We start from the raw sequence: 16,398 nt of genomic DNA on the forward strand, positions 1-16,398 counted from the left end.
TGTGTTTTGGATTTGATCAAGTGACAAAAACTGCAAAAGAAGATGGTGAGTTTGGACCCTAGGAGCAAAGATGGGCTGCAACAAGGGACAGAAAGAAAGAAAGAAAGAAAGAAAGAAAGAAAGAAAGAAAGAAAGAAAGAAAGAAGGAAGGAAGGAAGGAAGGAAGGAAGGAAGGAAGGAAGGAAGGAAGGAAGGAAGGAAGGAAGGAAGGAAGGAAGGAAGGAAGGAAGGAAAGAAAGAAAGAAAGAAAGAAAGAAAGAAAGAAAGAAAGAAAGAAAGAAAGAGAAAAAAAAAGAAAAAGAAAAGAAAAAAGAAAGGCACCCTTTGGACGTTCTTTCATTTTAGTTTTCCCAAAGTTTCTTACATTGTGTAAACAGGACCAGAGCCCTAGTGAATTGTCTCAGGAAGGTAAACATTTGTTGGCAATGGAAGGATTATTCAGAGACTGATAGAGGGTTATACATATTATATAGAGAGCTGCTAATGTAAAAGTCATACAATTGCTGATGGGTTATACAGAGGCTGATGGGGTTATGCAGTGGTGGGGGAGGGTTGTACATTGGTGATGGCAGCTATATGGTGCTTGTAACTATTGAGACGAATGATGAAGAAGTACGACGAGTGAGTACCACAAAGTTCAGAGTCCGCTTGGTTTCAGTATTATTTGGGGGCCAAGGACGCTTTGGCAAGCACTATCAAGTAGAGAAAGTCAGTTATGAAACACAAGGAAATCTCCATGATGTGACCGTAATTCAGAAAGAATTAGGTTACAATGCAGTGGGCATGCGTTTAGCTTTGTCATTGCAGTCTGCATGACACAGCCCACTTGTTCACACTTTCGTGCTGCACAGAGTCCCATGGTGCTCAGAGACTAACTGTTCACTTTGGTGTCACCACTTCTGAGGGTGGTTCAGTTGGAGCTAACTCTGTCTTCTCTGGGTTCCTGTCACCATTGGCTTATAATTCTGTAACAGCAAATCACTTGCCACACAAAACAAAACTGTAAGTGTATGCCTGTCACTCACATGCAAATGTGAGTTCTCAGAGATTAGCTTTCACTGATGGCTGGTCAATGTTTCACTCAGATCTGTTCTGAGGAGGGCAAGACTGAGGTTTCCACCCCCTTATAGAGCCTGCTATCTATAATCCCAGCCCCCACCCCCAGGGGGACGAGGCTTGAGTTGTCTCTGGGCTAATCAGATGGATGGTCATGCTGTAGCTCACCTGACTCTTCTTGCCCCGCCGTTCTGGTCAGTGACCCGCTCTCTGCTGGTACGTGGTGCTCCTGGCCAGGCGTACTTACAGCAGGAGACACTGTTTACTTTGCTTAGTTCCGACTCCAGCATTCTTGCTTTGATCTCTGTGGCCTGCCCCACCTCTCCCCTGCCATTGTCCTGCCCTGGGAGCCAAGCTGCTCCTTTCCTAGAGCAGGTGGCCATATACCCTCTTCCCTGACTATTCTGGGAGCATGTGCAGGGATTCAGTGATGCTGGAGAGTCCTTACCGGCTCCAGTTTGTACCAACTGCTGCTTCCCCCCCACACACATTCAGTTTCCTTTTTATCTGTTGTGTTTTCTTGTCACCTTAGTGATAACAGATAAACTGTGATATAAGAGATTGTAGATTGTGAACCTGGTAAGGGCTAGATTTCATTTTGACTAATTCTTCTGTACAGAGAAGCAAATAAGTAGTGGTTTTATGTTTATTTCCTAAAGGCAGACTGTTTAGAACTTAACTCTGTTGTTCTGCTTCAGCCAAAGGTGTTCTACTAGTGCCTGCCATGTTCATTCAGTCACAAACACTTGAGTCCCCAACAAGCGAGGAGCTATTCTAGGTGACAGCAAAGTGATAATGAAGAAGGGGGTGAGGGAGAGGGGGTGGGAATGGGTTAACCCCCCTAAAACACTTAGAGCAGTGCACAAGGTAGGTGTTTAGTAAAATGATGCTGCTAGTATTTTCCTGAGACTAGTCCTGTGAGTGGAATAATCATTGGCAACTATGGGGCCAATCTCTCTGAGAAGACCAGGGAGACTAGAGGAAAGACCAAGGTTAGGTTTCCAGACTTGGATTTAGGGTCAGAGCAGCCGTGTCTTGTGTCCCTTTTTACCTGTAATACTTCATTTTAGAGTTAAATGTGCCAGGGGGAAAAGTCAAGCTTAGAGAATGAATGTGTTCCTTTCCGTGTGAATGGTAGAGTCAGTGACCCTGGGCGGCTGGGCCCTTCCCAGCCTACTTATGGAGGCTGTGCTGTTCCTATCGAGTCATCTGTGGGTGACAAGAGAGAAGGTGTACTTTTCTTGAGGAAAGATCCCAGACACTGAAGGAGAAAATCTTTTGGTCTCTCTGCTGCCAGGGCTTGCTGCCCAACTAGTAGAGGGCTGTCTTTTGGAAGAAGTGTCCTGTAGTGTAGAGAGCTGAACTAGCCAAGAGGCAGGCTAGAGGCACCATGGCCTGCTGCTTACCTTTGGTTTCAGTTCCCTCCTCAGGGAGTGTAGTTGAAGATGGCTGGTATGATAACTCTCGGGGATTACTGCTGGAGGCAAAGTTTAGACTCATGGCTCCCTGATTCATTGTCTCTAGTTTCCAGTGAAAGTCCAAGCCTTATTAAAACCTGGGTTATATTGCAATAAAATGAAAGAAAGTCCAAGCCTGAGGTAGTCTTTATGAGGTGAGGCTGGAGGAAGATGAATGTTTATTATTCCCTGTTGGGTCAACAGATTCTTCAACCTCTGCCCTACTCAAGGGAGACTAACTGTATTCCTAGTGTCCCAGCACCCAGCCCACTAACTAACTACTGCTCATGAGCTCCCTATTCTGTTCTTTCCCCACAGTGGGTTTCAGAAACGAGTGTCAGGCTGAGAATGTAGCTTAGAAGTAGAGCATCCGCCTAACATGTATGAAGCCTTGGGTTTGATGCCCAGTGCTGTAAAGAGTCCTTACAGCATAGGAGAGGCACTGTTGACATGAGATATGTGTGGGCTAGGGATTTTAGGGTTGTTCTCAGGTACGCTTCTGGCCGCACTACTCACGCGGCCTGCTGATTTGGCTGGGGACTATCGTTGTTGACAGGCTTAGGGACAGGTGAAGTGCTTTCTGGACTCATTCCAGAGCGCTGAAGTACAGCTAGATTTGGAGCACTGTACTCTTGTCACATTTTTGATTGTATTTAGCTCAGTCTTCAGCCATTCTTTCATCTCAGTTCAGCTGGAAAGAGAATTAGGTGAAGCGTGTTGCTGTGAGTGTGCCCTGTTCAGTCACCACAACACGTGTCAACTGAGAGCATCTCCTCAGCTTTCACTCCACCATCATCTCCTTAAGGAATCACTCAACCTTTTGCTAATCACCCCCTCTCAGGAAATTATAACTCCACAGATACAGCAGAAGTCAGCTTAAGGAGCCTGTAAGATGGCTCAGTAGATAAAGGTGCTGGCTTCCAAGTCTTATGACCTGAGTTCCACCCCCAGAATCCATGTAATGGGAGAACCACCTCCCACAATTTGTCTGCTGACAGCTGCATATATGTTTGCATAGATGCATGTATAAATAAATAAATGCAAACATAGCATCTGTGTGCTGTATGTGTCTCTATGTTATTATTCTGTAAAAGAGGAACTTCTCTTATCCCTCAAAGGACTTCTCACCGCCTTGGGAGAAGTCTCGTCCCCAGTGCGCATGTGGGGCACAGTGAAGCACAGCTGGGGCACAGTCCGCGGTGCGAGCTGGCCGATGGCTCGCCGAGCTCTGGGGACGCTTACTAGCATCATGTCATCATAACTTTCTTCTTTCTTACTCTGTTGTTCCTATTTGTCCCTTTCCCCCCATCCTGGATTTCATTCTTTTTCTCATTCTTCTATGGAAGTTCAGGAGTAAACTTAGTTAAGATGGAAAAGCATACAGCCTAGGGACACTCAGGGCAGACAATTGCTTTTGTGTATGGTGGTGCTCCTGGGGACTGAATGATAGAGCTGTACCTCGAACCCAGAAAGATAGTATCCTAAAACAGCCCCGGGAGAGGTCATCTCTTAGGAAGAAAGAGTCAGAGACATGTGGAGTATCCACCAGAAGCAGAAACAGAGAGATGTCAGAGTGGCCTCCAGAGGAAAGCATGCGGGAAGCCTCTGGGCTGGCAGACAGCGGCTCTCAGATGGAGCCCTGTGTGGGATCATTCTTCAGGCAGATTTTTCTGGGTTTGGTGGCAGTTCTGTCAGTGGGATATCAGCTCTCTTCTCTCTACATCTCCGGGCAGACCAATGACAGTGTCCCTCTTCTTTAGAAATTGCCAGAGGCCTGTGCTGTTGATGATGGGAAGCCGTTCGCCATGAATCTGCAGAGTCTGTATGTGGCAGTTACAAAGCAGCAGGCCCAAGCAAGGCAGAAGCATCAAGGCTCTGGTGAGTGTTCCCAGTCACAGCTCTGGCTGCTTGGGATGGAGGCTGTGTTATCTGATTAGCAGGTCTCACCATATCATCGGTTTATATATCAATGAATAAAAACTGAGTAAACTTAAAAATTAATTTCCTGTGTACTTAAGTGATCAGTAGCCATGTGGCCAGTGCGGATACAGGACATTTATCTCACCCCAGAATATTCTTGTAACTAGCACTGGCCCAGGTGCTCATTAGCAAGAGAGCTAGTGGGAAGATTAAGTTTAAGTCTCCTGACTGAGAATCAGGAGATGTTTGTAGATTTGATCACCCCTTCTGAGTCAAGGAAACTCAACCTACGTGCTGAAAGTAGACTTGGAAATTTTCATAGGAACAGGGTTTACTCAACGTCAGCTAAAAGTTGGCTCCTTCCATCTGTTAATATATTAATAGCAAACTCTGCCCTTTGTCCGCTGAATGCTTGGTGGGTGCTTCTCTTTTGAGACCGGCACCTCTCTGCCTTCTGTTGATCTTTCTGATTTCAGGAGAGACTCAGACATCAGGCAGCACCTCCCCTCGAGGAACTGATAACCAGCTTCTGAAGCAGCCAGAAGAGCTGGTCTCTCGCTCTCCAACCCTCTCAGAACCTGAATATGAGGCCGTGGTGAGTCACACATGAGCGGCTTCCTGGGCGGCCATCTGAGCACTGGAGATAACTTGGCACCTGCAGCCTCACAGCCACAGCCGTGCAGCTGCTGTCTGGTTGACACCACCTTGATGGTATGGGAGACGGTGTGAGCTGCTTCTGAGCGGCAGAGCATCCTGCTTGCCCGTATCCTCCCCTGCTGTCTCCTGCCCCTCGGGCTGAGTGATGAGCCCTAACTCCCTTTACACCTTCCTCGACTTCCACTGACGGCCTGGGAGGGACATGCCACTTAGACGCTTACAGCACTGCCTAGGATAAACCTCAAAGCATGTCAGACACTTTAAGAAGGCTTCAACCAACCAGGCGCCAGAGATCTGTTTCAGGACAGAGTAACTGAGTCTCCTCTCTCTCTAGGCTGCCTCAGGCCCCATGCCTAGAGCCCAGCTTGGAAAGTCCAAGAGGAAGAAGCCCAGGGGACTCTTCAGTTAGCTCGCCAAGTCTCAGCCACCATGAAGAGAGCAAAACCACTTCCCAGCATCCCCGGAAAGGAGCTTGTGTGGCAGAGCGTCCCTCAGAGGCCTGAGTTTGTACTGACAGACCGCCTGAATGGGGACATCACCAGTGGAAGGAAGCCTGACTCCACCTCATCGGCACTCCAGATATGAGTGACACCAACTCCTTGTGTGGTGGTGTTCTTTCTCTAGAACGAGCACCCTGTGGTGAACTTAGATACATGAAGCAAGTTTGCAGAGAGACGCATGCGCAGCACGCCTGGCCTCCTTTCACGGGGTCTCTCACCAGTCTGACCCGCCCCTTAGAAAACCGCTTCTCCCTCAACACAGAATAAAAGATGCTCACACTCCTCAGCTGTTGAGGTTACCTGTTTGTGTTCTCTGGGCCCCAGAAGCCCCCTAGAACAATACTTGGTCTCTCCTGGTAGCTGGGTCATGTCTGAGCTATCAGGTCCATCCTAGAGACCCTTCATCAGCTTCTCTCATGAGGCCTGAGGTCAGTCAAGGTTAGAAACCTTGATCTTGAAAAGTCTCCAAGGTGGCACAAGACAAATCACATTTCTGTCAAGCTTGAGTGTGCTTTTTCTGTCTCCTTCCCAAGTGTAGAGAAGAGGCTAAACAATAACAATAACGTAATAAGCAAATTACAAATGGCTGCAAATAGTAGGGCTAGCTAAAGTCAGGTTCCACGGAGGGGAGAAAAAAACTTTGACATTTGTATGTGTGTGTGTGTGTGTGTGTCTTTGTGTGCCTGTGTGTGTGTGTGTCTTTGTGTGGCTGTGTCCCTGTATGTCTGTCTTTCTACACATGCCCACACATAACACCACCACTCTGGCTCAAGATGATGGCCCAAGACACTCTGTGTAGTCCCAGCTGGCTTGGAACTCACTCTGTAGACCGAGCTGGCCTTGAACCCACGGATCTGCCTTCTAGGTCCTGGGACTAAAGACGTGCACTGGCATAAACTATGTACAGGAGGATGACCTTGAACTTCTGATCCTTCTGCTTACACTTGAGTGCTAGGATTGCAAGCATGTGTGCACACATGGTTATGCGGTCCTAGAGATCAGTCCAGAGCTTTCTGCATGCTGGGCAAACACTCCACCAGCTAGGCTACACCTACCCCTAAAGTTGTCTTTCTCTGCACTCCACTTTAAATAGTGAAGTAAATATAGCTGTGATGCTAGGGAACAGGAACTGACCCTCAACGGATCCTAGCACAGAACCGGCATCTAACAGTGTCTAATAGGAAAAAGTATTAAGGCTAGGATGCCCTAAGAAGATTGCTATGAGTTCGAGGCTAGCCTGGGCTGCAGAGTAAGATAGTGTCTGAAAACAAGAGATGGTTGTGTGAGACAAGCAGAATCCAAAAATCGCTCCTGGTACCTAGGTTTGTCTGCACAGCCCCTTGCCTTCCCTCCCATGTCTTCCTGCAAAGGAAACCTGATGTTGACAGCTGTGGAACTCAGGGAACTCAGGATTGCTGGGAACACTGTGGTAGAGGGAGATGCAGATGCAGAAGCCACTTTGGTGTGATCAATATAGAGGGCTTCCCATCTGTCTCCTCCCTCTCTCCCTGAGACCAATGTCTCTGCCCAATGTTAGTCCATGGAGACAGGACCATAGAAGCCATGCTGAAGTACTAATTATTACAACAGCAATAAGCCAGGCAGTGGTCCCACACACCTTTAGTTCCTGCACCCAGGAGGCAGAGGCAGATGAATTCGAGGCCAGCCCTGTCTACAGAACTAGTTCTAGGAGAGCCAGGGCTACACAGAGAAACCCTGTCTCAAAAAAAAAAAAAAAAAAAAAAAGAGCCACAGTAATAAATGACTAGCTTTCTTTGAGCAGTTTGTGTACCAAGTAGTCTGTCCAGATGAGGGACTCACAGCGTCATCTGAAGATGGTACCCAGTAACCCAGTAGGAAAACCTAGTCGTGAAAGTATTGACTTGTTAAAAGTCATGCAGCTAGTGAGTGACAGTCTAGATCATCACAGCTTATTAGGTGCTTGACTAAAAATATTTCCAGGAAGATTTTTCATCATCTTGCAGTCTCCCACAGTCCACACCTCTTTCCGGGACCCTGGCTTCAAGCAGGGTGGCTCTCCTCCATGCAGGCTCTCCAAGGCAGGAGCCCCTGGCGATGCTGGGACTTTCTGCTGGCCACACATTCTCCTGCTGCTGCTCACTTTGCTTTACCTCGGGGCAGGGCTTCAGCACCTCAGGGTGTGCCCTGTGGTAGACACTCTCACCACAGTGAAGCTCTGTGTCCTACCCTGGCTAATCCTTCTGCCCAACGGCAGCCTCAAGCAGGCATTCTTAATTATGACTCCCCTAAAATTACAAGGAAAGTTCTCTAAACAACCTTGTTCATCTTCTCATGAGATTGTGGGACTCTGCCACAAGAGTATGCCTGTCACCTTCCAGTCCACTGCTCCTGTGCTCCCTAGGCTGCTCCTGCTGTGCTCCCTAGGCTGCTCCTGCTGTGCTCCCTAGGCTGCTCCTCTTGTGCTCCCTAAGCTGCTCCTCTTGTGCTCCCTAAGCTGCTCCTCCTGTGCTCCCTAGGCTGCTCTTCCTGTGCTCCCTAGGCTGTTCCTGCTGTGCTCCCTAGGCTGTTCCTCCTGTGCTCCCTAGGCTGCTCCTGCTGTGCTCCCTAGGCTGTTCCTGCTGTGCTCCCAAAGGCTGCTCCTGCCTTGGGGATATTGCTCAAATGCACTGTTAGGGAAACATTACTGCCAGAAGCCCTGGCTCAGGCATCACTGAAGCCCTTACCCCTGAGCTAGGATGGTGTTTGAGAATCATTCATCCCAGGGCAACTCCAGGGAAATCCCGCTTTGACAAATTGGCCTAGCCAGGCTCTAGTCCAGCCCTGCCCCCTGGCTTGGGCCCCTCCCTGAGGCCCCCAGCCTGGCCCAACCCCCATTCCCCATGCACATAAAAGGGTCGAATTCTCGTGGCTGCTCCATAAATTTTATTCCGTAAATATTAGTTTTCCCTGTGTTTAATAAAGCAGTGGCCCACCTCCCCGCCTACCCGCCCGCTCCCCGGGGCCGGGGCTGGGGCCAGGGCTGGCTGGTGGGAGAAGGGACTCTTTCAATTGCTTTGGAGTATTTTTAGAAAAAAAAATAATATAAGGTGGTTTACACGAGCAAGCCAGCAAGCCAGGAGCAGGGCTTGGGACCTCGAGGAAGTTCCTGCAACTGGACCTAAAAAGTAGAGAAACAGCGCCACCTAGGTCGCGAGGCCTACTTGGCCTTGCTGGCAAATTCCCCCATGCTGTCAGCTAGGGACTCCTTGCTGAAGGGAAAATCCTCTTTGCACTCCAGCTGGATAGTGCTCCCTTACCTGGTGCCTTATGGGGTTTCCCTGCCACCCTTCCAAGTGGAGACCAAATTGGGTTCTGGAAAAACTCCACCAGGGCCATTCCTTTCTCTTGACACCAGGAGCTAGCCTCCTGATCCAGGAGTGTTTCCAAGGGATCTTGACGTAACTGAGAAGGAAGAAACCACCTCATCTCCATCTTCCCTGGGATTCTTAGAGCCCAAGGTGACAAAGAGAGAGGTCTGTGCTTCTGTACTCTGGACTGGCAGGGTTCAGCCTGGCTAGACCAAGATCTTTGCAGGACGGCTAGCAAGGTTCATCGCAGGGCACCAGGGAGGACACTTCTTGTTCATTTAAGCCTCCCTTAGCTCCCAGTCCTTTATTGCCAGTACAGGTGGGGACCATCAGGAGAGTCTCAGGAGCCCCTATTTATGCAGCAGATATGGTGGGGATGGAAGGACAAAGAATCGCCCCTCTTCTACCTGTCTGTTGATTTTCCATCATCCCTGGTTATTTTCTCCTATTCACAAAACTACAAAGATTTGCTCCACAGAGTTTAAGGAAACCTTAACTCCTCTAATGACTTCAACCTGGCATGAGCTAACCTCTGCTAACCCAACACTACTCATTAACGTACCCTATGCCAACAGACACTTTTCTTATGTGCTTTGGTTTCCTTTTTTCATAAGAGTTTCTAATGAGCTAGAAATATCACCATGGTGATGTTATGGTGCTAAAGGCACAACTATGTTAAGAGTCTTTTAAGCAATCAAAATGTATTTTTCTAGGTTCTTCTCTGAGTAATCTGTCTTTTGTAATAGTCTTTGGGGTGGGAGGAGCCTGTTTGAAAGGAGTAAATAACATAGTGTGAGTTATTTATCCTCAGTACCTGGAAAAGTTAAAATAGATTATACTAGGCCCTTAGATACAGGAGAAACCTTGGGCAAAGGAGGAAGTTGCTTTTTTGGAGTGGCCCCTGGTTGTTGATCTAAGTGTATATGACATTCAAGATCAAGGTTGCTTGTTGAGCTTGGTGCCTTCCTTGGTCCACTTTCCTGGGCCTCAGAAGACCCTCCCTTGAGCGAATGAGAGGATTGGGTTGAGGTAACTTGTCTGCATGTGAGGGACGGGGGCCCCAGGAAATTCCTGCTAGAGAGGCTCCAGGCCCATCTTCTCTCATCTCAGAGCCCTTGTAGGGAACACTCCCCCTCACAGGTACTGTATGGCAGTCTTTTATGTATCTCCCCAGTTCTGGGGTTCCCACCCCTCTACCCTGGCACATAGGGTGTCATTAGATGGTGCCCAAGTCTCTACCAAATGCTTCCTCTGTTTGCTGGCCGGTAAGCTGCACTCTCTGCTTCTTCTGGGTTCCAGCAGAACTTTGGCTGCCCACAGCCCCAGATCCTGTGAGTGAGTGCTGGCCTCTGGGAACCCAACTCTTATGGACTTCTGAGAATCGGACCAACCTACCAGGGGAACCCGGAAGAGGCATTGGAAGAACTCCAGGGTGTGGGGAGCACACAGCCATTGACTCACCTGGGAAGATTGTGCCAGGATTACTTGTCCTGCTGGGCCAAGGGCCAGTAGTTAAGGAGCATGCAGTACGCTCTGCCTCCTTGAGCTTTGGGGCCCAAAAACAATGGCAGAGCTGGGACTGGGGAGTGGGGCTTGGGGGCTTCTGGGAGTCACTTCTGAAATCTGGGTGTTATATTTACTTTTTCATATGGGCAGCTGGAAGGGGAAGTCCATCCCAGCCCAGCATTGTTGTCTAACATGGTTAATCAGATCCTATAATCCTGCTGTGGAAATATTGGGCCTCACTCAAAACAATAGAGACCAAGAATATTGTGGTTAAATTTCAACCAACTGCCTCCCTGGCCTGTTTGCCTAACCCCTACCTCCCTCTCTCGGGCCAGAGTCCTCCCGGCTTTATGGACCCCTGATAGGATCGACAGCCTGGTCAGAAATCGGTGACAGGAGAGGGGAGAATAGAGTACAGGAGAGACAGTCCTCTCTGTTCATCGTCCTTTCCTCCCTCCCCAGGCCTTGAATGGAGAACAGGTGACAAGAGAGGTCAAGAACAAACACTGCTTGGTATCATGGGTGGTAAAGAAATTTCTTATTCAAGACATGGTCAGGAAAGACTTCTGATATTGTTGTTGTCACCTGATGCCCCCAGGGCACTGAGCAGTGCCAGTGGGTCTTGCATCACTTTTGGGAGGGATGGGAAAACCCTGGGAGTGCTAATAACCAGCAACCTTCGTGCTAACCTGAAGGTCTGTGAGGTGATGCTCATGACAGCTTGGGCGGTTTCATGGTGGTGGCTAGCTCCATTGCGTTCCTAACTTTGATAGCTGTGAATTACATGTAGCAAGACAATTTAAGTAATTATAGTATCAAGCCAAATGAATACATTAAAATTAAAAAGAAGTGTGAGTCTTGAGTCAAATGATAAGAAGCAATGTCTGTGTTATGATCTCTTCATCAAGAGCCAGAGAAGGCTGCCTCTGTAGACCATGAGCCTCTTGGGTCTGCACTTGGCCGTCATACACCCCAGATATACAGGCCACAGGTTGCAGCCACGCTCCTCCTGGAGGTGTCACCAGTCAGTGACGTGAGTTACAGTGAGGCCCCAGTTCCAGCACTGTGGACTATTGAACGGTCAAAGTATACATGCATTTTTAGGATTTGAAGAATGGAAATAGCAGACCTGTGCCAAGTGAAACTGTATTAATCTGTCCGTATAGGGTGGGGCGGTACAACAGTGAAGAAGTCTTGAAACTATTTTTTTCCTAAGGGTGCTGAGTGATGGGTGCCAGGGTTCCCAAGGAAAATTCTCCAGAGCCATTATAAAACAGACACTACTTGGTGGGAGACGAGCTTCCCACCAGAAAGAGGTCTGGAGAGCTAGCAGTTCCTGGAAGTACTGCATACACTTCTGGGTGTGAGTCCCCAAAATGAGGTAATGGTGGTCAACAGCTGCACTGAAGCAGCTACAGGCATAGGCACCTTGATGATCTAAATAAGGTGCCTTCCCACTCACATTCAAGTGGTTGAGACACTGAGTGGGAATGCTTCCGTGGGAGAGAGGGCCCCACAGAAGCACTAGGCAGGGGGCCATGCCACTGACCAGAGAGTAGGACATGAGAAGCCAGAACGGCTACTTAGACCTCGTGGTACCCAAAGACTTAAATTGCACATGGAAAAGACCAATGGGAAAAGGCAATTCAGATTACTACAGAAGACTTGAAGGGGTTGGAACAAGTTTGTTGGGAACAGATAGAAAAGAAGAATTACTGAACTTGTATTAACTCAAACCCTGTATGTAATGAGTATCCCTACCAACTGGTGTTCTGTTACCCCTGTGTGGCCACGTAGACACGCACTTCTTGTTTTCAACAACCCTTCAGAGGCCCAAAGCAGACATTTAAAGGATGAAAGGATGGCTTTTATTTACCCAGGTTATTCAACTCTCTCTCTCTCTCTCTCTCTCTCTCTCTCTCTCTCTCTCTCTCTGTCTCTCTCTCTCTCTCTCTCCTCTCTCTCTCTCCTTCTCTCCCTCTCTCCCTTCCCTCTCATTTCAAAATCTTATATATAACTATTATTTTGTACTTACTCTGAACTATGTAGTGTTCATTTACATTTACATATCAGTACCTTTAAAGGGTAGATTATCTTTCTTCACAAAAAAGTTGGAACTCCCGTTCCTGGGCCGGAGGTACAGCTCAGTGGCACAGCCCCTGCCCAGCATGCGCTAGGCCCTAGGCATGCTGGTGGAAAACAAATGAGTAAAGTGAAATCTGTAACAATAAAATTGCTTTTTAAAAAGGAAGAGAAAAACAAAAGCAAAGAAAGGAAGAAAAAAGTAGGTGGGCAATGATGGCACACACCTTTAATGCCAGCACTCGGGAGACAGAGGCTCCGAGTTTGATGTCAGCCTGGTTTACAAGTTCCAGGACAGCCAGGGCTACACAGAGAAACCTAAATAAATAACTAATGAATTAATTAAGTAAGTAATAGGAAGAGGAGGGACTGAGGAGTGGCTGGTGGGTAGGGGGTTTGGAGCACTGGCTCCTCTTGGCGCAGAACCAGGGTTCAGGTCCCAGCACCCACATGGCGGCTACAAAGCCACTCCTAGCTCTAGATCCAGGGGATCCACACCCTCTCCTGAACTCCACGAGCACCAAGTGTACATGCGGTACACATCCAAATGTACGTACAGGCAAGACACTGTACACGTAAAATAAGTTAGATCTAAAAACAACACATTGTAAAAGGAGGGCGAACAGCAGCGGGAGCCAGAAAGGAAACCACCCTTGCTCAGAGAGTAGAAAGTCAAGTTCCCTGGGCTGAGCTGTCTTATCTTCCTCAATCAACACGCCTCTCTTTGCTCTGTCAGGGGCTTGTCGGGCTTCTCAGGGCCCCCGCTCTAGGCTGTGCTGTCTACTGAGACTGCTCCTTCCCCAGTTTTGTGCCTGTGTTAAACCTCTGATTCTTTCAGGTCCTTGCAGAGGGCCCCTCCCACTGAGGTCTGCTCGTCGAAGTCGACATCGCTGACATCCGGACCCTACAAACGGCTGCGGCCTACAAGAGGGCCAATCCATGAGCCCTTGCCTTGTCCGTGTGCTTTATTCATTGTCCACCCTAAGTTCTTTCTGACACAATGTATATTTTACTTGATCCATGTTTGTTTTTAATTGTTTGTCGCCCCAATTCTTCCCACGAGAATAAAGTTTCATGAGAACCAGAATCTAGGTTTAAAAATTTTTTATTTGGCCCTGCTCAGTCGGTGATTTGCCCTTACCACCGAGCTTTGAGGCCTGAGTTTGTTCTCTAGGATCCTCATAGTAGACCACAAACACACACACTAATTTTTATCATACACACATACACAGACATGCTCATGCACACACTAATTTTTATCACACACATACACAGACATGCTCATGCACACACTAATTTTTATCACACACACATACACAGACGTACTCATGCACGCACACACACACACACACACACACACACAGACATGCTCATGCACACACTAATTTTAATCTTCTCATATCCAAGCGACCAAGGAGGATTATGCGTTAAGCAAATGTCTTTTCATTGAATTAATGAATGAAAAAGGTTCACATGCAGGATTTAAGATTGTCTTAGAAACTTAAGATTGTAGGTATAAACAATATCATTTGTATTGGGGCAAACTGATGTAGTGGGGGCTAAATATGTCTTATCAGCTGTTACTATGGTAGAACGAGGTTTGGTTTGTAAAAACTATCAGCAAGTAGAAACAAGTATGGATGTTCCTAGTTGCTTTTGTTACTTCAGATCAGCAGTTCTCAACCTCTGCCTCTCGACCCTTTTGTGGTGACCCTTTCATGGGGGTCACCTCAGTCCTTTGGAAAACACAGATATTTACGTTATGATTCATTACAGTAGCAAAATTACAGTTATGAAGCAGCAATTAAAATACGTTTATGGTTGGGGGAAGTGTATTAAAGGGTGTTAAAGTGTCAGGAAGGTTGAAAATCACTGCTTGGGTCTTCTGCATCCTTTGGGTGATACCTCCTAAGAGGGGCTGGGTAGGAATGGGAATGGAAAAATACAAATCAAAAATAAAGCGCTGGCAGGCATGGAAGAGCATCACCCTAGTGTGGGGCGGTGCCCGTGGTTGGACATTCACCAAACCAGTGTTTTCCAAGATTTCCACCTGAGCAAATAATTTCAAATAGAACCACTAGGACACAAATAAAGCCCACCAGTAAACACACCATCATCCTGTGCAGAAATACATTTTAAATCAGTTCTTCAAGAGCTGGAGAGATGACTCCGTGGGAAGAACCAATGCTGTTCTTCTTGCAGCGGACGTGAGTTTGGGTGTCAGCACCCACATCAGGCAGGTGACGCCCACCTTTAACTCCCCTCCCGGGGGGATGTGATGCTGCCTTCTGGCTTCCATAGGCGTCTGCGCACACAAGAAATCTGTCTTTTTTGAGAGTTAGAATACAGAATAATAGATTTTGTCACGACATCTTCATATGCCTATAACATTTTTAAGTTCTTTCTTAGTCACCCTTTTCCCACTGCCCCGCCTTTCTATCTCCTGGTCCCTTCCCCCCCCCCCCAGTAGTGCTCATATCTCCCCGCACCTTCGCACCCTTGCTTTTATGTCACATGCATCCTGTTACCCTCTCTTTCCCCCCTTCATCCTCCATTTATTTTATATTTGTGATACTGGACATTGAGCTTCAGGCTTGCACTCCGCCACGAGCCTTTATCAATCTCTCTTTCCATTTTTCTTTCTTTTTAAATTTTTTTTAAATTAATTTTTATTTATATGAGTTCAGTGTAAGCTGTCTTTAGACACACCAGAAGAGGGCATCAGATCCCATTACAGATGGTTATGAGCCAACATGTGGTTGCTGGCAATTGAACTCAGGACCTCTGGAAGAGCAGTCAGTGCTCTTGAGCACTGAGCCACCTCTCCAGCTCCTCCCCATTTCTTTTGACATAGGGTATCATTGTGTAGTCCAAGATGACCTTGACTTTCCCTGCCTCAGCTTCCTAAGGAGGTAGGGTTGAAGGCCTGTGGCCCAAGAAACGCATTTGTATGATTATTTATCTACAAATGTTGGTCTTTAGGATGGCTTTCTCACCATCTTTGTCTCTGACCTGAGGGGTAAAAACTCTGTGACTAATTCTGCCTTTCCTTACTGGTTCAAAGTCATCAAAGCAAAGTCTTGAATGCCCAAATCTCTCTGAAGTGCCTTGTAATGAGCTTATTGTTTGGCCAAAGGTACCTTGACATTCTCATTTCTAATCAATAGCTAGCTTTCAAAGCATTGTTAGATTTGAGTGGCTCTAATTGGGTCTCTAAATGTGTTCTGAACTGATCTGAGGGATGAAAGAGAGGCACACTTCTTCAGCTACGACAAATGTGTTGAGAGTTTCTAACCTCTTCTCAACCCTCAATCCCCCCAAAAATCAAAATAGAAGTCAAAATGACCTCAACCAGTTGTAGAATTAAAGTATGAGGGCTTAAAAGCCCAAGATAACAACTCTTGAAAGGAAAAAAAAAACAGTTCTCTGCATTACACAGAAAAAAATAACTGACTTGAATAAAGGTCATCAACCCAGCATGCTTGCCCAAGGAGTCACTCACCAAGAAAGCATGCTATTGCAGAGGCACACGGGTCTAAGTTCCGACTCCCACTCCCTCACGTGCAAGGTCTGGGCCACACTTGTGCCCTTGGTTACTGGTTTCCAAATCTATACAATGGACGCGGTGCCAGCTTTCCTAAGGGTTTTGCGAAGGTCTCTGTGACTAGTTGGCGCCACTTGACGCTTCATTGCTAGGGCTGTCATTGTGTTTGTCCCACACCTTTGAGTCGCCTTCTCATTCACTGCAATCTTCCTTGTCTGCTCTCAAAACTGGTCCTGCTCAGGAGGTTTCTAGCCCCAAGCAAAATGTTTCTTGATTCCATATCCTAGGTGAAATTCATTTTCTCTATTAACCTATCTGGTCTATGATGCACGTCTCTATGTTCATTT

At 47.4% G+C, this 16,398-nt stretch overlaps 1 protein-coding gene across 4 annotated transcripts in view; it reads left to right on the top strand.

The window, feature by feature from the left end:
* Positions 1-5,876, top strand: part of Nhej1 (non-homologous end joining factor 1) — a 90,517-nt gene extending 84,641 nt beyond the window's left edge. For all 4 annotated transcript variants that reach the window (XM_052192929.1, XM_052192928.1, XM_052192932.1 and 1 more), the window contains 3 exons: positions 4,274-4,391; positions 4,910-5,028; positions 5,425-5,876. In XM_052192929.1, the coding sequence (XP_052048889.1) occupies positions 4,274-4,391; positions 4,910-5,028; positions 5,425-5,499 (312 nt within the window). In that variant the 3' untranslated portion in view covers positions 5,500-5,876. The remainder of the gene's footprint in view (positions 1-4,273; positions 4,392-4,909; positions 5,029-5,424) is intronic.
* The last annotated feature ends 10,522 nt before the right edge of the window (positions 5,877-16,398 follow it).

This window comes from Apodemus sylvaticus, chromosome 9, assembly GCF_947179515.1.
Source record: "Apodemus sylvaticus chromosome 9, mApoSyl1.1, whole genome shotgun sequence".
NCBI classification, from domain to species: Eukaryota; Metazoa; Chordata; class Mammalia; order Rodentia; family Muridae; genus Apodemus; species Apodemus sylvaticus.